At 33.9% G+C, this 22148-nt stretch overlaps 1 protein-coding gene across 6 annotated transcripts in view; it reads right to left on the minus strand.

Moving 5' to 3' along the window:
* The window catches only part of CCDC102B (coiled-coil domain containing 102B), a 161309-nt gene that overhangs the window by 105435 nt on the left and 33726 nt on the right, over positions 1-22148 (minus strand). For 5 of the 6 annotated variants that reach the window (XM_068671389.1, XM_068671390.1, XM_068671391.1 and 2 more), the window contains one exon: positions 4894-5103. In XM_068671389.1, coding sequence (XP_068527490.1) covers positions 4894-5103 — 210 coding nt within the window. Of the gene's footprint in view, positions 1-4893; positions 5104-9817; positions 9918-22148 lie in introns of those variants that run through there. The other variant, XM_068671394.1, reaches the window with a different exon arrangement.

The following is a 22148-nucleotide window of genomic DNA, read 5'->3' on the forward strand; positions in this document are numbered from 1 at the left end:
TTTATAAACATATTTATCAAACTGTTTATAAACAGACTAAAAATAATTCCTTTGTGAACATCTCATTTTGTACTAGCTTTTCCATTTGGAACAGAGACACTGAAAAAAAAAAAGGGTTGGGGTTCAAACAACTCATTTTTTTTTCTCACAGGCTTTTCTCACAGTGTAAGAAAGCACTGGAGAGATGCTCCAAGCATTTGCAAGACAGAGAATGTTTTAATTCCCAAATATTAAAGCTAAGAAAAAGTCCACACCAGTGGACAGTCACAACTCTTTATGTGTTTCAAAATGTAGTACTGAAGGGTGTCTGGGACAAAACGTGGAAGAAAAAGCAAGAAATGAACAGGCAAAATTGATAAAGCCTGTTCAAAGATGTAATCACTGAGAAGCGTAGCACAGGTATAAAAAACAAGGAGTTAGGAAATGGAGAAAGTTCTAGTTGTAGCAGTAGACTTTTCCTCAGTCTATTTCCAGAGTTCTACTATTTATATATTTATATATGTGTGTGTGTGTATAATAAATAAATTAAAAAACTTACAAAGAGCATTTCTTAATGCATTAAAATAGGATTAATAACAATAACTAATCCAATATTAAATTGCAATGATATATTTTTTCCCCTGATACATAATAGAAGGATATTTATCAGGTCTTTCTGAGTTATTTTGGTGTACATTGTAAAATGTTACCTGTTTTTTTGATTTGTTTTGCTGTTTGCTTGTTTTCTTGTTCTGTTTTGCTTTAAAGGAAATTTAAAGCCCCTGCAGAAACAGGGCGTTTAGATTTTCTTCCAGTTGTGCTCTTTCCTTTTATTTTTGCTATACTGACTATTATCATATTATTTCTAATATGAAGCAGCTGCTCTATATTTGCACCAGTCACTTGTGAAACTCAAGAAAATTTAGTAAAGATGGAAGGAGGTAATACCATAGTTAAACATACATTTTTTCCTCTAGCAGATACTGTGCTGGTTAAAATACAAATTAAATAGTTTTATAAAATTGTTCATAATTTGAACTGTAATTTCCTAATGTTACTAAAAAATTATCTACTGAGGAGGAAATCTATTAAGAATTGGACAATAAGAAACACTTCTTCGACTTTTGCCAGTGGAGGGAAGGGGTGGGGAGAGGGCTGGGAGCAGCAGGGGAAAGGAAGAAAGAGTCATTTAGTTGGTTAGTTTTAGATGACAGATTTGAATTTAGGATTTCAGACACTTTATGCCACAATATTTGATTAAAAGGAAAGAATGAGTGATCCGTTGCTTGTATACTCTTCAAGTATCCAAATATGAAATACATGTCATTTTACATACTTCACGTGGATTACAGCATGTGATTAATTATTCTAATAATTCATAAATTTTAAAATAGGTTTCCACTAATATTTTGACAAAGATGGACAAAGTTTATCCAGTTTTTGAAAATGTTATTATATTGATTTTCCAGATCTTAAAGAAGCAATGATTGAACTGTTGTTCCTTATTCAATCCTCATTCAAGTAAAAATAAACAAACAGATTTAGGAAGTGGCAATTTAGTCTCAGAACTGTTAGTGGTTTTTATGGTTAAATTTAGGAAGGATGTCATTCACATCATAACCATTTCAAAACAAAAGTTCATATCTATAAGAATTAAATCTCATTCAATACATTATCATAAAAATGATAAAATATTTCCCATGTAGGATACACCCACAATATCATTCTGGTGGAAGGGCCAGGGTGGCCTGGCTGATATTCACTCATCTTGGCTTCTAGGCCCAGCCGTGCCCTGAGGTGGGGCCACTGGAGCCTATCCTTGCTTTTGAGAGGAGATCTGTAGCCCTTGTCCCCCTCCTGTTGTCACCACCTTGCCATATAAACTCAGCATGTCTTAATTTTTCAAAGAATTTGAATAAAAAATGGAGTGCTTCCTACTTCTGAAAAATCAAACCTAAAATATTGATGTTGTTGATGATTAGCTTAACATTACTTAGCAATCTTGCTAAATAATGTAAAGCTAAAATGGTTTCATAAAAGTACGTTATATATCATCACATCTTTAAGATATATGCATTTTTTCCTAATATTATAGCTATTGTATTAAAGTTGGAAACTAAAGTTAATAAAAAAAATTAGTCTATGAATCCCCAATCTTCACAGCTTCGCATTCTAGACCTAGATCCTGTACTAGTCCCCTACAAAACATATTCAGTGAATCAACACATAATAAAGCAGATTTTTAGCATAGCAATTAGAGAGAATGCAAAATAACACAATTATTATTTATCTAAATTAACATATAAATTTGCCTAAAAGTAATACTTACAGCTGAGATAGAAAATTTCTCTCCATAAAAAGCATGTTTTGGGTATTGATCTATACCATCAACAAGTTTTTTTTTTCTTCATTTTATCCCTTCCTAGATGAACAAGTTAGATCCATTTAATATTTTTTGCCATTCTACACATCAAACGATTCAGCTATTAATTTAAAGGGCATTCTCTGTTCCATCAAGTACAACCAATAAAACAATGTAGTTATGATGTCTGATCTCAATTGTTTCATCAATTTTTCTCATCTTGTATGACAGGAGTTAACCTTTTAAAAACTGCACATGGAAACATTTTCAACCAACATACTGCCAGCTAAGAATAATATTAAGGCTTCATGTTTTGAGCAAAATATGATTCATATTAACTTTTCTACTCAGATTTTCAATTTGTATACATGGCAAGAGATTGCATGCATTCTATATAGTTTAGAGGTGTCCATATTAAAAATCAAGACATCATCAACATGAAATTCTTTACACAAGGATATCCCTCTGTCTTTTGATACCCTGTCTAATATTATGTTATATTCCATTTATAAACTGTTATAAAAGGAAAACAAATGTTGTCATTGGTTGTTTATAACCTTTAAAAGAATGAATCAGACATACATCACTATATGCTGTTCTAAACAACTATAACAGATCTCCTTATTGCATATGCAGGTTTTGGAGAAGTAAGGGTATGAGGTAATTGTTTTGCTCTCGAGTTCATTCTACAATACATTACCTATATATCTTTCATGTACTCTATATGTAAATCTGTAATCATTCATATAAAAATTGATAAAAATCTCTACATAGCTGTGATTTAAATCTTGCATATGCTTCCTTTAGCTTACCTAAACACCTAACCATCACCCATGTCATACAGAAATCCTTATGCACTCTTCCAGTCCTCTGTACAGCATGTTATTTTAATTGAACTCAAACCACCATGCCATAAAAAGAAAAAAAAAGAAAACAAACCAAAAAAAGGGGGGGGGGGGGGGAAAGGGGGGAGGAGCTTCTGGATTAGAATCCAAAGTCATTCTATGTTTTTTGATGATGTTCTGTGATTCCATGATTTGCAGGAGTTATTGTGAATCACAGAGAGAAACAGCTGCAAATAAATGTTTTCCCACCCCATTCTTTGGATGATAACTACTATCAAGCTACCAGATGATGGTTTACAGTTTCATCTGCTAATGAATTATCATTTTTAATTTTCTCATTGAAACCGATAGTTAATAGTTGTGAAGACAATCTTAATCCTAAAATCACCAGCTATGAAAAAGCAAACACTACAGGAACATTGACTTTTATAATAGGAAAAGAGAGATGCTTGAGCTTCATATCCACCTTTTGACTTTGATGAAAGGATGTAAAATATTCTCACAGCAATTATACTAACAGATAAACCTGATCACAGATGTCTAATATTCTATACAAGTAACATTAAAAAAATAATAAAAAAATAATAAATCTAGATAACTAAAAGATATTTTAAATACAGCAAAATGTCAAAGCAGATATCCATCTTTCTGGCCACATCTCTAACCTCACATTACTTGCATTACAAAGAAATCACGAAAATCCTCATATCACATAATATGATAAATACCAGTAATGGAAAATCAAAGACAGGTGTTCATTGTATAAGAAGATATTCTATAAAGGTAAACTATATGTGTGAAATACAATTTGCTGTTCCTGAGCCACCACAGAAATACAGGAAACTCATTACATTTATAAGCAGACCTCAGGTATAGAATAGTCTCTCTCCTAATCTTTCCCAAGAAAAATTACCTAGTGTAACAATACCTCAAATTTGCTCCTAGTTCCTCTGGTTGGTATTGTCATTTCATGTGCATTTAGTGTTGTAAATTAAACAATTTCTTATATAAGCAAATAAAAATGCTTCTCATTGCCCAATTTGCAACATTAAGTATGTACATTTAATGTGTTTTTTGTTAGTTTTTTGCTTTCTCTTATACAGCTTTCAGAGTCTCAATGAAAGTGGAAGTCTTCCAGATCACTACTTAATGTATTGACATAGAAAAACATAAAATAGAAGAAATACACAAAGGTCTCTGAATAATTTTTGCTCTGAATATTTTACGCTATTGCATAAATAGCTATATGATAATGTTTTAAAAGTGAACAGATTTTAGAAGAATAAAAAATAAGAAATATTGTTCTTCATTCCATTTTCTTTTCTGAAGGGAGATTACATATTCAGAAAGACAGATAAATGATTTGTCTCACATTTTGTTTGCTTTAACCTTTATCAGTACTCTGTAGCTACCAAAGATTAATTAATCTCTTCAAATCCTCCTGGTCGTAACTTTTGCTCCATAGTCTTCTTTTCAGACTTACAGTTTCCCATGGTTCTTTTTAAAAATGAAAAAATCTTTCAGTTTCTGTACCCTGCAGAAATTCAAAGTCACTGAGCACTAATTGCGCATATCTGATATGCACAAACACAGATCTTCTGTCTTTTACAGCTCTTGTTTTAGGGACAACTTTTTTTTTTTTTTTTATTATTATGAAATAGTAATTCTTCATGCTCCTCAAGTAATCAAACTAAGAAATGCACATACCTTATTTTTAACCAGCAGCTTGCTTTGTGTATTTTGATGATCACAGCTCAATTTAATCGGCGTTGCTTTATTTTTCATCTCCAGAAGTCTCTGAATTTCTTTCACCTGCAACTTCAATGTTCTGCTTTCTTCTTCCAAATTTTGCTTTTCTCCTTCAAGTCTCTCTCTCTTTCCCCATTCAGAGGTATTCTCAAGCTTCAACCTTTCTACCTGGGAAGAATTTATGGAGGGAGCAAGAGAACAAACAAAAAAGAAAAGGAAAGAAGAATAATACAATAAAATCTGTTTTTTATTATAAGAAGAAGCTAACAGCCTCACCTCAAGTAAGGTGGGCATCTTAAAAATCAGACCAAGATGTACTTTTCCATGGCATGTAAAATCAAGAACTTGAACAACAAGTTTTTCATAAGTTGTATTTCCAGAAAAGTAAAGCATAAGATAGATAACATTTAAAAATGGTAACTAGCAACCAAAATCTTATTTCTTTCCATTCTATTTATGGAACAACATTATTAAAAAAAAAAAAAATCTTTTAAATTACACTGAGATTGATTTTGGTCTGACAGTGTCAAAGTTCACTTCCTATTTCCCTAAAGATGAAATATAATCACATTCTCACATATTGTCTGTTTTTACTTTAGAATTACTACAAGGAATTTTCATTATACTGAAGTTATAAATTGTCTTCATCACTAGAGACTACTAATAACCAAAGGAAATATTTCACACTACTCTACTTCTTAACATCGCAATTAATAACCTTAACATAATTATCTTTTATAATCACTAGTGCTACTTTAATTTAGGATAAACAAGTTTTCTTAATTCATTAATCTAATCTACATACAGGAGGAATTAAAAGTAGCAACAAAAAGCCACATTACTAATCATAGGACGTAATTATCTCACAGCTGATTTTATTTACTCTTCAGAGACAAGGAGATAGTGCTTATGTCAAGAATGTAATAAATGCTTCTCAGGTTTAAAAATGAAAAACAAAGGTAAAACAAATTGATCTTTATAGCACAAAACTGGTACTAACATATTTATTGGAAGATTATGATTGCAAGCACTTACTACTAACAAGTTATTATCAACAGATACTTATCAAAAGATTAAAACAGATTAAAATAGATTAAAAATGTGCAAATGAAAGATTCTGGTTCTTTCAATGGACAAAACCAACCAACCAACCAACAACAAAAAAAAAAATTAAAACTGCTCATGTACAAAAGTAAAAAGATTAGGATCTTTACAATTTTTAGTTCCATGAAGGACAGAATCAACTATATGATGAAAGTATGGAGACTGACAACAGTGGAAGACACATTATTCTAAGCAAGGAAGGCTTTAGAAAGAAATAGAGAGGTGTTTTGTTTTGTTTTGTTTTCAGATATTGCTTACTTTTATTCTAAAATAAATTTATGGCAGATAATGAAAAGCTGCTGAATGTAAAACAAAGAGAATGAGACATTACATCAGAGAAACCAAATTCAGACCCTGTTAATTTTAACAATGTGGTTATCTTGCTAAATCAATTAATAAACTTTTATCTTCCCACCTTACTTCTATAAGATTTTCAGTTCTTTAAGGCCCTAGTTCTTCACATGTCCCATGGACCAGAAGTGTTCTCAGTAATGAAACTGAGCAAAGTGTTTGTAATATCAAGGCATAATACATGTGTATATGTACATATATATACGTATGTATATATATATATTTGATCAGCTCCTCACAACTGAATTTAACTACTCTCAGAATTAGGCTTACCTGTTTTGACACAAAGTGTCACATCTTTTTACATTATTTAAAAGGGGTCCAGCCCTGCAACTAAACTCATAGGAAGAGTGGTGCTGTTGTATTAAAAGATCTTCAGATAACCACAAAAGCCAGCTCAAACTGTTTAAATGACAGGGTCATTTAAACCTTTGCTACCTTTGCTTCTTTCACAGAGAGTTGTACACTGAGGCTGAGGAGCCTTTGTTCAAAAGAATGCTATGTGACACTATCAAGTCACATTGTTTGCACACTGAGAAGCCTGCTTTAGTCTTCCTGGTCTGACTATTTTATGTCATGGTCTTGACTGTAAATAAGTTGCACATACAGTAATATATGTAGATAATAAAACATAATTTTTACATATATGTAAAAAGACATATATATGTATACATATAGATAGGCATATGCCTAAATGTTAGTGTCCTGTTCCAAGGACACTATAAAATGTAGTACTAGATTTTAACAGAACACCACAGACAGGAATTAGAAGTGGGTGTGGTTTTGTTTGTTTATTGTCGTTGTTGTTTGAGAACACATCAATTATGATGGAAAACAGTGAATGTAAAAAAAATGGAAAAATGGAAAAACTGAGAAAAGTCATTCAATTTTACATTTAAATATTTTTTTATCCCTTAACTTGGCCAGCTACAGTGAGTCAGCTGCTCCTATTTTCCTCAGTCAAAACCATATCTTCAAGCACAAATAGCTTATATATGTAAAAAAAAATCACAAAAGAAATTGAATTACATTTCCTCTCAAAAGTAAAATAGCTTTCTAACTGGGTCTGAACTGTAGCCAGATAAGAGTGAAAGGATAAGTATATTACAACCTGTTGTCTAGTTGAAGATAGATACATACTTGGTAAAGTTCTTTCTAAGTAAAATTAAATATTAACAATGAGTCACAAAAATTAATCCATTTTAAATCATTTCATTGTATTATTCATGCCATTTGAATTTTCTTAAATACTGAGCAAAGCCTCCAGGAAAGAAAATGTCAAGAAAAGATGAAACAATATGCATGAAAATATATATTCATTTAGAAGCATGGATCAAAATGAAAGTGAACAAACATGTCAATCATTCATGCAGTTTGCTAGGATTCTCAAGAAAATATTTAAATTATCAAAGGACAAATGATCCTTTGAAATATATGTATTGTATTAAATATATATATATAATCAAAGTACAAATAAATATTTTTTGTCAGTCTGGTAAAGACAAAAATCATATTCAATGGAAAATAGAAAGTATTAGTACTTACTAACAACAATCATATTCTTTTCCAAATATTTCTCTAGATAGTGTTTTAAATATAATAAACTAGATTTCCCCAGAGATTGAGCAAAGTAAGAAAAACGAAAAACCAAAGTGTTTTCTTCTCCACAACCATCATTACTGATAACAAAGACCAGCAGTGCTGATGATTCAGAACATTTCCATGTAAACATCAGAACCCAGCCATGATATTCTCAGTTTGAAAGTGAGATCAAATCTTTCTGTCATTTAGGTATGGACACTTTATTAGCAAAAGGAATAAATGGGAAAACAGAGACAAAAGAACTCAGAAATTATAAGAATATACTCACTAGCAAATTCATTAGAGCCATATCCAAATTCTAAGCCCATTCACATAAATACAGAGACTAGGTATCAACTAAAAAAGTAACTTCTCAGAGGTAAAAATTGAATGGATTATGTTTAGAGTTATTTTATTCTGCCAACAAAAGTATTCTTCCTCAGCTGTTCCTTTTATAACGTATTACATGTTCCTCTTAAAAAAAAAAAAAAAAAAAAAAAAAACGTACCCACTGTCCCACTGTTAAAACTTTGGTAAGTATTAACACGTTGATATGCCATTGAAGGTACTGTTTGGAGACAGCTCAAAACAGTTCTTAAAATTGAAGTGGGCTTTTGATCTAAGATTATGTACAGTAGCAAGAAAGGAAGAAATATATTTCTTTTACTCTCTGCATCATATTGGCAGACTAACTGGGAACTAATTTTAATTTTTCAAACCATATACTACTATATAGTAATTATCTTTACATTATGGACTTCTCCATGTATAAAAATACTTTACACAGCTACTAAACTACTAACTTTGCTGTTGTAACTTTTCTTGTTTGTTTGTTTTTCCCATCTGGGTAGAGAATGATACAGAGTGAAAAGCTTACATATATTACATTTATGCTACCTCACAGTCTTCGAAATATAAAACTAAATCCTCTAGAATGTGGTAAGCATCTGTACTAATATTAAACATGGAATAGGGATTGACCTTTCCTCTTTTTTATTTTTATTTTTATTTTTATTTTTATTTTTATTTTTATTTTTATTTTTATTTTTATTTTTATTTTATTTTTATTTTTTTCCCCTCATGGTCTTCCCACTAGTGACAGGAGTCTAAGATGTTAACTGCAATGCTCAGAACTGTGCTAGATTCTCATTATGTCTTTAAACTTTATTCACTGAATTTATGTACAGTAAGTAGAAAAAAAAGAATCACGTAGTTCTATTTACCAACAAATTATTTCTCCCTCAAATTGCTCAGATTTATAATTTTTCAAATACTGTTCAGTGATTCACGAAATCTGTATCTTTCTGAATAAATATACAATCATAATGTCTTACGAATATCCATGATAGATTTGGTACACCAGAACCCCATAAGTTTTTACAAAACATTTGCCAAAACACACAACTACAGATTCTAAGCCTCAAAGTTCACCTTTTCACAGTGATGATGCTAATCAATAGCAATTCATTTTTGGCTGATTTCAAGTAGAGTGAAATCACAAAGCTATCCAAGGTTGAATTTCAGTCAAGCAATTAAGCACAAGATGACTATCAAGCCAGGAGGTGATGTGAAAGATAAATTTACTTATCTGTGTCTGTAAAATTTAATTCAGTGCACCCAGGATGGCTACAAGCTCATGTCTACAACGATAATTTTAAATATTTATTATACCAGATACTCGAGGATCTCTAGAATATTCACAAAATGATTTTGCATATGTTAGTACATTTAATAGACAAGTTTGGTATCATTGATTTCAGTATAAATCACTGCTCAGCAGAGTAATAGAACTCATATGTTCTGAGATACTGTATTGGCTAATTTTCAGAATGTTAATAGTTCTTACTGGTTTGTTGTTCATTAGAGTTCTTCCAAACAATATCTTATGCTTATTCAACATGACATTTTTCATACAATGTTTTCAAGGTGTTTGTTCTTCCATTCATCTTAAGTAAAGAAAGCAGGGGAGGGGGGTGGGTGAGGTGCCAGATTCCAACCTTCAGATAAAAAGATCAACTTCCTCTTGAGTGCCCAGTGCTCTGACAGGGTATGGGCTGCAGCGTGGAGATCTACTCCACCCATGGGCTGCAGGGGTCAGCCTGCTCCACCAGGGGCCACAGGGGAACTTCTGCTGTGGGGCCTGGAGCACATCCTGTCCTCCTGCACTGACCATGGTGTCTACAGGGCTGGTTCTCTCCCATTTTCTCACTCCTCTCTCCCAGCTGGTGTTGTGCAGCAGTTTTTTTTCCCTGCCTTAAATTAGCTCTCCCGGAGGCTGAACTAGTGTTGCTCTCTGTCTCAGAAGGCCACCATATTTGTGGAAGATTTGGGGAAGAGCATCTCTGGTCACAGGCTTGCCAAGCTGGTAAAGAAGGCTTTAAACTAGAGTTGCTGAGGGATGGGAACCTCCATCCTGGAGGAAAAGGGGCCTTTTTTTCCCTCAGTCTTCACTAACAAGAGAATATATGTACTTGATATATGTGGCTCTAGCCACAGGGGGAAAAAAAAAAAAGAAGAGTCAGGGAACTAAAGGCCAGTCAGTCTCACCTCTGTGCCTGGCAAGATCATGGAGCAGATCCTTCTGGAAACTATGCTAAGGCAAACAGAAAAAAAGGACAAATTAGTAACAGCCAACATGGCTTCACTACGGGCAAATGATGCCTGACAAATATGGTGGCCTTCTGTGACAGGGTTACAGTACTGGTGGAGGGGGAAAAGCAGACATCATCTACCTGGATTTGTGCAAAGCATTTGACACTGTCCCATGTGATATCCTTGTCTCTAAATGACATGGATTTGACATATGGACACTTGGTGGGTGCGAAATTGGCTGGATGGTGTCACACAAAGAGTTGCGGTCAATGGCTCAATGTCCAAATGGAGATTAGTGACAAGTGGTGTTCCTCATGAGTTGGTATTGGGACCAGTAATGTTTAACATCTTTGTTGGTGACATGGATAGTGGGATTGGGTGCACCCTCAGAAAGTCTGTGGATGACACCAAGCCTTGTGGTGCAGTCAACATGCTAGAAGGAAGGGATGCAATCCAGAGGGAACTCGACAGGCTTGAGAGGTGGGTCCCTTCAAAGCCAAACCATTCTATTAATCTATGATCCAGAGCTGAGCTCCAGCCCTGGTTCAGAATGGACTTGGCTTCCCACACCTTCCCCATCACTGTGGACTTGTCTAATAATCTGGACCTGAACCTGCTCTGCTGACCTGGCTTAAGTACTGTAGAACTGGGCCCCAGATAGCACTACCTCAGCCTACCAGCTCTCCTTCACTTGGAAAGCAGTCTGCCTGTCTGCTCCCTGACAACATCGCAAACATACGTGTCTCTCATAACAAAAGAGCAAAGGAACAGTGTATGTAATGTCAGCAAACACTAACCTCTGGTCTTTACTGACTTAAGAGAGAAAAATAGGAAAAAAAAATATATGAGTGAGTTTAGATTGGTCTTTGAGGTTTTGTTAAAAATGATTTTTTTTAAATATTCTGAAATAATCCTGAATACAATCTTCCCCAAAGTGCTGATTTTATAGAAGCAAAGAGCAGTGTGAAATCATTTACTCAAATTTGCTTTTTAAAAACTGTGTATTTATGTATTTGCATTTAAAACAAAGACAGGAGAGATTCACATAAATTTAATTTAGATTGTAGATTATTAAACTTGGGAAAAGATATGAAAGTGTTTCTAGAGACCTATGATTTCCAGCTTTCAATAGGACGATGTAATTTTGATTTTATCTTTTATAGACCGACAGTGTTATCAGAAACGGAATAATAATAATTAAAAAAAAAAAAAACAGTTCAACCAGAAATTCTCTTTTTCACTTTTTAACAACAGTATTCTCTCTTGAATATTCTCCAAACATCTTAAAAACAAACAAACAAACAAAAAACAGTTGCACAGTTGCTCTAGAAGATAATTCACATTATATGCAAGGCCTTTTTCCCAACTGAAATTGGCTAATAACAGAACATTTTCATTTATTTATTTATTTATAGTCTGAGCCTTGCTCAACGACACAGAAACATTAAATTCTAATACAATCTGCTTTCATACTAATAATTTATAAGTAAGACAAATAAGACTTATAAACTCATGACCCAAAGAATTCCCTTTTAATAAAAAGAAACCTCTGGCAACATCAGTCAGATACCTGTAAACCACCTGTTTCAGCTTACACAGACCAGAAATGAACATTTAAAATCAATGTTTTTTGTGCTTTACACAAAAAGCCCTGTACAGGGCTTATTCAGGTTTTAAAGTGAGAAGAATTAGTACACATTTTCAAGATTTTTGATTTCACCACTACTTTGTGCATGGAAGTCATTTCCAGTTACCTCCACCAAAAGTTATTCTGCTTAAAGCAAAAGATTGAACTGAAAGCTGTGAGCCACAGATTGATTATGAATTAGAGATCACCTAAATTTTAGAGATCACCTGATTTATCTCCTAAATAAATAAAATAAAAATAAAAAACTATTGAAATAACAATAAAGTATACTGAACAAATTAGTGAATTTGTCTCTTACAGACATTTTCTTCAGAGATACTCAGTGTGTGATTTTTTTTAATTGCAGTTTTTTAATGATTGTTTACAGTATATGTGACTGTTTCTACAATCCCTTTTTTTTTTTGGATTAAAAAAGGAAACTAAAAAAAAAGCAATCAAATACTACTGGAATCCATAACACCCCTTTCACAGAAAATGGAAGACAAACGTTAGTTACATTTTTATTTGACAATTACCTCAATATTCAATATAGAAAAAAAAATAGTCTGCTTTATTTCTGATTGTGAGCAAGTGTTCCAAGAACACCATTTAGTCAGTCAGAAACTATACTAATAAATGATAAATGTTATTGTGTCTGACAATATTTTAAGACATCAAGACCTGCAACAAATTTAACTTTTCAATGAATGTTTATATTCATAACAACACATATATCTGAGCCTCAGCACGTTTAGTAATCAAATATTTCTTCCTTCTGGTGTTACTCAAATATTTAAGTCTGCTGCAAGCTGGTATCGTTGTACTATGTTGACATTAGAGAAAAGTTGCTGATTTATTGGCCTTTTTTTTTTTTTCATTTTCTCCATCTGATCATAGAGAAAATGTTTTGTGTGTATGGCTAATTTACCAAAAGAGTAAATCATGGAAAAAAATAAACAGAGAGGTATGAATAAGTTCAAGAAAAGGAAAATACTTGGAGTGAGGTGAGGGAAATTGCCCTTTACCTCACAGATCTTTCTTTCCATGTTGGTTCTGGCACTGTTTTTATTGGTTTATTTTAAGTACAAGTTGTTATGGACTATGAATTATGTTAAAATAAATAAAAATGAATATCTTTATTGAAAAGACTAGGAACTGTGTCCGTTTTACATAATCCTTCATGCTGCTTTAGCAGTTTGCAGTAACATACATTAACATACAGAACATAAAATCCTGATTATTTAGATGATGTTTACTGCATTAATCTCTCAAATACCATCTGAGTGGATCATAGCATACCTGATGGAGTCCCATTTAAAACAATAGATTCACATCAAGAATTGCATAAAACCATCGTGCTTAATTCAGGGGAATCTATTATGGACTCAAGGAAAAAAAATAATTTTGTTTTGTTTTGTTTTTGTTTTTGTTTTTTCTTCAATGAGTATCACAGAGAATTATCTACAATGACTGCCAAAATTCTACTTCCAGAAATTACCTGAAAATAATGAAAAAACTTCAGAGTAACTACTTTTACCTCCCTAAAAGTTAATTAACTACTTTTACCTCCGTTACCTTGGGATTGGTACACCAACACCAATCATGCACTCATTTTTACTGTAAAATTATGAAGTGCCTTTATGCTTATTTTAAACACAAGAGAAATATTTATTTTTTTGGGGTGGAAAAAAAATAGGGAAGATGACCAGGTAAACACTGAAAGCTCTTTGCTGTATGATAGCATTCTTCACTGTAATCACAATTCATAAAAAGACTGAAACCAGTGAAATATACAAACTGTCATTGTCTAACAAGTTGTACAATACTGCAGCTACCAGTTTCACATTTTCATATACAAATAACAAGTTATTGAAAAAAAAAATCTAGGAAACCAGGAACTAGAAAGGACTCTTATATGACACATATACAAATGTGATTTAAATATTTTCTAGTCATAAACTATAAGGACAATTCTGTCAAGTAGATATTCTTTTGGGCTTACAAAAAAAAAAATAAACTTGAAAGTTTGGATGACTTTTTTCTGTGTGTGTACAAGATTTTTTTTTCTGATACATTTTGTGATTTTTTAACTGTCTCTTCTCCCATAAAATGTCTATTTTCATATTTACGCAATGATATGATTCCCACTCAGGCCCCTATTATCTCAAATTCCCTCTGGTTTTGTGTACCATTATGTAAATAATAAAAAATAATATTATGTAACCCCACTGGCCCACAAAATAGATTTTGGTTTTGACAGAGAAAAACAGTAAATATTCCTGGTAAACTATGACGTAGTTGATGATCAGGTTTAGAATTTAAAACTGAAGAGATGTATCTGTGTTCCTTCTGAAGTCTATATCCAACAGATTAAATTAAAATTCAAAAATCTACCTAAAAGACTTGCTACACATATATTTTATTTTGCATCTACATGCAATAAGCTCAGAAAAAAAGTCAACTACAAAACACCTACAATCCCTTTAAGAGACCCATGAAGGGGAAATGTTATGTCAGTGTGTAGGGCAAAAAGACCATTATAAGGTCTCTTCTCCAGGTTGAAAAACCCAAAATCTCTCAGACTGTCTTCATAGGACAGGTGCTCCAGACCTCCAATCATCTTTGTAGCATTCCTCTGGACTTGCACCAACAGGTCTATGTCATTACAATAGGGGTTCCAGAGCTAAACACAGTACTCCAGGTGGAGTACAAGAGCAGAGTAAAGGGGCAGAATCACTTCCCTTGATTTTCTTTCCATAATTATTTCAGTATGGCCCAGAATGTGGTTGGCTTTCTGGGCTGCAAGCACACATTGCTGGCTCATGCTGTTTTTCATCCACCAGTACTCCCCAGTCCTTCTCTGCAGAGCTGCTCTCAATATATTCTCCTCCCAGACTGTATTTGTGCTTAAGATTGCCCTGACCCAGGTGCAGCATGTTGCACTCAGCCTTGTTGAACTTCAAATGTTTCATATGGTCCCACCTCTCAAGCCTGTCAAGGTTCCTCTGGTTGGTATTCCTTCCCTCCGTGTCAACCACACCACACCGCACAGCTTGGTGTTGTCCAAAAACTTGGTGAGGGTGCTCTCAATCCCACATGCATTCCAATAATTGCATACCATTACTTGAAGAATTTTTCCAGACAAGAATACTGAAGAATGAAGTTCTTTTACATACTAAAACAATTCTATGAGCCAAATGCTAAACCATTTGTAAACTGTCTTGGAAATTTAGGGGCCTTCAGACATAGTCTAAACTGAACAAATGTATAAATGCTTTATTCATTTTTATGGCTAAGCAATATAACGAACATCCATATCAGCTAAGTTAATAGTGAATATGTGAAATAAACCATGTACTTTATTCTGTTTTGTAAATGAACTTCTATACCCTCAGCAACCTGTTCACGATGCAAATTTTGTATATACCCAGTCCACAAAAATACTTGTCATTTTTCCTATCAATAAGGTGTGTTTCAGCTGAGAGAAATTACAGAAAAAAAAAAGAAAAAAAAAGATTCCTAGGCTATGTGTATATAAGAAAGTACACTTGATTATTATGAATATTAATGGCTTCTAAATGCAAATTTAATTAGCAAAAATAATAAAAATAAAAACTAAACATGACCATCTCCATACACCTTGCAGAATAAAACAGAATATCAGCCTCATCTCAGTGTTCACTGAGCTTTGTCTCATATTTGTTAACATAAATATTTCAATATTTAATCACCGTTCCTGGTTGGGGAGCTCTCAGATTACATACATATTTGCAGTCAAAAAGGGAGCAGGCCATATATTTGCATACATTAAAATAAAATATTTGAGTAAGAACCATTCCTGAATTTTGTCATCAATATTGATATTGGCTGAATTTTAAGTAGATTAGATGAAATAATCACAGTGAGTACATTTTCCAGGTTGAAGGTGAAAGTACTTTGTTTAGGCTCTTCTTGAGTTTCTTGGCACTTTGTCAGTGATCATGGAAACCCTCTGAGGAACTTGTGGATACCTGCTGTTGCCAGGTAAGGAATCATTGGAGTAACTGTCCCTTTACTGTCATACTCTCAGACACAGAGCTCCAGAAGGAGGATGCAGTTCTGCAAGTCTCAGGCTGTAGAGAGTCCCTGGGGCTTCTCACTGGGGCATATGATCTCATACACTGCAGGGAGTGTGCAGTTATTGAGAGGCTATGCTTCCATGGGAGTTGTGGGAAGAGGTTACCAGACTGCACAGCATCAGAGAGGATGAGAAAGAGATGAACCAGATCTTCTCTGAGACCCCGAAGTTTCAAGGACCCTAGCCTTCAACTGAGGTGGAGGGGCTGGAAGAATCTGTCCCTAAGAAGCTGGAAAGTGGAAACTCCCATGACAGTGAAGGCTGGAAGCTAGTGACTTCTCATACTAGAAGGCAGGCTTCTGCCCCATCTGATAACCAAAACAGGTTCACTGCCCTTGCAGTTGATTAGAAACTGGGAGTACTGTCAAATGGAATATCTTTACTGTCTGAGCCTGAGTCTCTCATTATCCACAGAAGGGAGCTGTAATAGCAGTAGGAGACCCCCTGCTGTCGGGGCTGGGGCACCCATTTGCTGAGCTGAATTGTCAGAGGAAGGTTTGCAGCTTGCCTCAGGGATTTGGTGGAGATGCTGCCAATTCTCAACTGGCCCTCCAACTATTACACCCTGTTGCCCTTCCATGTACAAACCAATGATTCTGACAAGGTCAATACACATATAGTGTCAAGTGCAACTGCACAGCTCTCAGGGCAATGGCATGGTAGTAGTATCCTCGATCTTGAGAAGGAAGGCCTGAGGAGGACTGGATGGATCCTACATGTAAGTAATTGTGCAGTTGGTTTCAGCAGCAGGATTTTGGTTTCTATGACCACAAGTCCCTTTTTGAGGGTCAACAGATGCTTCAGAGAGGCAAGGTTCACCTAACTAAGCAGGACTGGCCAACATGATAAGGAGAGCTTTAAAGAGAGGAGGAGATCGAACAAAGAAGTGATGAAATTCTGGGTGGAGCAAGGAAGCCAAGGGTCCAGGATAATAGGAACAGAGGGCACATAGCAATCAATAAAATAAGGTTGAATTAGAATCACTTCAACTGTAAGCATGTAAAGAAGGAATTGTCTGCAGAATAGCCTTATGAGGAAATTTATTGTACTGATTATAAGGAATCAGCACACTTGGATGAGTCTCTGACATGCTTCTGCACTTATACATGTAACATGGGGAAGAAACAGATGGAATTAGAAGTCTATGAACTCATAAGGGCTATGAACTCATTGGGACCAAAGAGGCATGGAAACATTTTAGGAAGACTCACCTAACTGGAGTGCTGTGACTGATGCATACAGACTCTTTAGGAAGGACAGGCCAGGGTGTGCTGCCCTTTCCAAGAGAAAGCAACTGGAATACATGGAACTCTGTCTTGAGATGGGTCAGGAACCAACAGAGAGTTTATGCGTGAAGATTAACAGGCAGACCAATACAGATACTATTGTAACAGGGATCTGCTATAGACTTTTTGATCAGGATCAGAAAGTAGATGAGGTCTTCTTCAAACAGAAGGAAGAAGCATCACATTCACAGGCCCTGGTCTTCATAGTGAACTTGAATTACCTCAATAATCTGCAGCAGGGTACAAGCAATCTAGGAGGTTTCTGGAATGTATTGGTGACAGCTTCCTGGCACAGGTTATCAAGAAGCCAAAAGGGAATGGTGTTCTGCTAGATCTCTAACTTACAAACAAGGAAGACCTGGTCATGCATATGAAATCTGAAGGCAGACATCATTGGTCTGATTATGAGATAGTGGAGTTCTGGATTGTGAGAAGGGGAAAGCAGGGCAAAAACCAAGACCGCAACACTAGATCTCAGGAGAATATATTTTGGTCTGTTCAGAGATCTACTTGGAAGAATCCCATGGAGCCTAGGATCCAAGAGAAACGGTTGACATTCAATGATCCCCTTCTCCAAGCTCAAGAAAATGTCCATCCCAGGAAAAAGAAAAGCAAACAAAGGCAGCAGGAAGCCTGCAAGGTCTTTGAGGTTTTCCAGATTAACTATCTATGACAGTAGGTTAGAATCGTCTTTTTCCTGAACCTAGCTACTTTTAAAGATTTAAATTGTTCAAAAGTAAAACTCTTTTTATTCCATCTTCAGCATGTATACAGATCTGAAGACACGAATTCTCAGAGTAATTCCTGACAGCAGAAGTCAAAGTTGAAGCCTTGGTTCCCATGGGAAGAAAAGAGTACATGTTCAAGACAACACTTACACAGCTGTATGAATACAAAACACTTCCAACACAATTCAGTTATTCTAATATTAGTCATTCTTTAAGTATCCTTTGATACAAAGGTTATTTTTTGAATAATGTTACAAAAAAAAAAATCAGATTCAAGTGCTTTCCATATTTAGAAACAGAGACTGAATATACATCCTTCTTTGGATGTATCTTTCTGTAACACCTTTTGTAATGCAACTTCGTCAAATATTTTTTTTTTACTTGTTTGTTCTGTTTAGCAAACAAACTATCAGTGATTAGATAAGAACAATAAGCATGAACTCATATAAAAATGTCATGCATAAAATTCTTATTTGCTATATTATTACATGCAAGTGATATTTGAGATGGGGTTAATATGACTTAATTCTCAAACTACATTTCATTTCTGTTTAAAACAGAACATAATAATTATAGTTCCAACCAAGAATAATCTAAATGAACCAAGAATTAATCTAAATGAGAAATCTAAATGCAGCCATTTAGATGATTTTGAAATGTTCTCTAATCTCAATCCAGAGATTTACATTTCAGCTAATCCCTTGGAGAATATTGCTTGAAATTCATAAAGGATGCATGTTAACTAAAATTTTCAACACTTGACAATCCATCAGTCATTTGGAGGATCAGAACTCTGATGTGCTAACATGCACATAGTTGCTTTTGCTACTATGCATAGAGAGGTGGAAGTTTTAATTCAGGGAATACACAAGTGAATATCCAATATTAGAAATCAAGTGATTTAGGAAAAGTATCTGAAAATGATTTCTTTTTTAAAAATAATCACATTTTGTTATGTTTCATTACTGAATGAGGGGAAACTGGAACTCTTGACCAAAAACACCAAAAGGTGTTTTTGTTTGCTTGCTTGCGTTAAAAACAGTAGCATAATTTTCTTGCAGGTGATTGGATTATGACAGAACAAAGGTTAAACAAATTAATAGATTAAAAAAAAAAAATGTTAAAAAAATAAGTAAATAGCAAGGATTGTTTTAGGTACAGGGATTATAACAATAATTTCTCCTAATTTAATTTTAAATGTCAAAGGGTAGCTGGTTTGGAGCATTCTTAACCAAAAGATCTGAAGCAAAACATGAGCTTTGATCCTGATTTTGCCTCAGCTTTATGGGAAAAAAAAAATCAAAACATTTTTTCAATAATTCCCAAGTGTGTTTAAAGGTTCAATATTAGGCATTTTGGTTTACATTTCAAAAGAAGGTATAACAGAATGCTGAGAACATTTTTTAAAAGACTTTTGAAATCCAGTGCTTATTTTCCAATCACCCAGTTTAAGATTTTTTATGATCTGAGGTCGGTTTACTGTTACTATTTCTGAAAGGGGCTGTAGGGAAAGGGGGGCTTTTTTTTTTTTTTTTTTTTTTTCTCTTCTCCAAACATAATCTTCTTCCCAAAGTAAGGATCATAGACTAATGACCCCCTTAGAGAGCTGAGACTAACTAATCCAAATCTTTCCAATCATCAAGATAAGAACAGATATGTCAGTTTATATGCCCATGAGTAGAAATACATATACCTGCTGTATTGTATGCGTAAATAAGCTTCTATTCTCTGCAAAAAGGCTGAATGATTAAATCATTAATCATTTCTCTTAACCCTCAGAACAATGTAAATTTACCTTTAATTTACCAGAGATAATTTAAAAATTTGGGATTTTTCCAGATAAACAGCATACAAGTTCAATTGTTGTCCAGACTATAATAGCCTACATCACTTTGCTTGTTGTTATCTATCACTGTGTATTCATTACCACTTGTTAATAAATTAATGGATTAGGATAAACCATGGTCCATTCTAATAAGCAAAGGAAGAAGAAAAACATTAATTAAAAATGAAGTGATTTGTCACAAGATGATGAATGTAAGCATGTAGAAAATCACTTGAAAAAAGTAAACAATGCAATGGGTAATCTCTCTCTTTCAAGTTTTATTTGCCATATAAAAGGTCACTGAAATAACACTTCTCTGTTTTCAACTGATTTCTAAGCTGACCTTCCATCCTTACTTTATACTGCTATATTAAGCCAAATTTATAGATGAATAAGGTATCACAAGGTAACAGTAAATCAACAGCGGTCAGTATGACTAAAAGCAATCAAAGCAAGTTCAAACTATGATCAGTTTCATGGATTTCCTAGACTGTACTAGTGCAATGTGTTGCAGATCAGAACACCGACTTAACATAAATTAGCCCTAAGTTAACAGATACCTAACATGAATGTTAACTGATAGACAGGAAAAGAAAGTACTAAGTAAAATTATTTCCGTTTACAGTACATTTTTCAGTGTACCTGTTAACGAATCATACAAAGAATACATCAAAAATGACAGGAACAGTCAAAGCACTCTACAAAGTTATTTTAAGTCAGGAACTAAAGAAGATCATTTTTCTTACAGACACTGAGGATTGTTGGCTATTCAGATTAACTGTTAAGTGACGTTGAGGTGATCTAATTGTAGAACTCTAAAAATATGTGTTAAATTATGAGAATACTAAATATTGTGAAACACTAGAAATTGTAGTCATTATTTTTCTGTAGGCAAAACAATCCACACCAACAACATATTTAATAAAAATGTCTGATTGAACATAACATTACATTTTCAGGAAAATGAAGATTGCATCAATGCTGCATGATGAATACTAGAGTATTATACTAACATTCCTTACAGTGCAGGTAATTTGCAGGTATTATACACAAGAATCCAAAAGTTGTCACATTTTGGTGTGGTGAGCTTTCTGTCCTTAAACAACAGCATATACTATAAAGGACAGATTAAAGCAGTTTAAAGTTTACTTTCTCTTTGGAACCAAAAGATTAAGAGGTTTCAAGGAGCGCTGTTTTTAAAACTTTGTTTTTAAGGAATTTTAAACTGTTGTGGTGTTTAGACTTAAGACTAATGTGGCATAGAATATTGCCTCCACATGGCTCTCCTTTCAGAGTATGAACCTAAAATGCCCAACTTTAGTCACTTGGATCTGTATAAGCAAGTATATGAAACAATTTCTGCAGCTCAATGGTCTGCTGGAAAGTGCCTGTAGAAACAGGTCTACTGTTTTCAATACAGTTTATATGACAGTTCCTTTCCATGTTATCTGTGTCATACCTACAATAATACATTATTTCAGAATTATGAAGGGTAAAATATGAAGGGAAATACCCTTCATCTAAGGGTATTTCATACTGATGTTCCAATAGGCTTTAGGTACCGATTAGTGTAATTTTTGTCTCATATCCCACAAACTGAACTATAAATTTCCCTCATTAATTACCAACACACTAGACAGTCTAGAGTAAGAGTATTTTATGTACATCAGCTAGAAGATAATGTTTTTAAACAACACAGAATTCACTGCCTATAGAGGCATTTGTAAGTATACAGTGCACACCAGTGGAACATAGCAGTATATGCATGCTTTCCACTATTCACAGTATAATGCAAAATTGCTTTGTAAATATCCCATCTCATTTAACTTTTAAACCACCTGAAAAGGATGTTCTTCAGAAATGATAAAGGCAGCTATAAAATGCCGAGGAACACTAATAATGTGTATACACAGGAATGTTTTATTGTTCATGTTATAAGATTAAATAAGAATTCTAAAAGCTAAAAGTTTAACAGTCTTGCAAACCATAATTCAGTGTTTAC

The sequence above is a fragment of the Anas acuta genome, chromosome 2 (genome assembly GCF_963932015.1).
Source record: "Anas acuta chromosome 2, bAnaAcu1.1, whole genome shotgun sequence".
In the NCBI taxonomy this organism is placed as follows: Eukaryota; Metazoa; Chordata; class Aves; order Anseriformes; family Anatidae; genus Anas; species Anas acuta.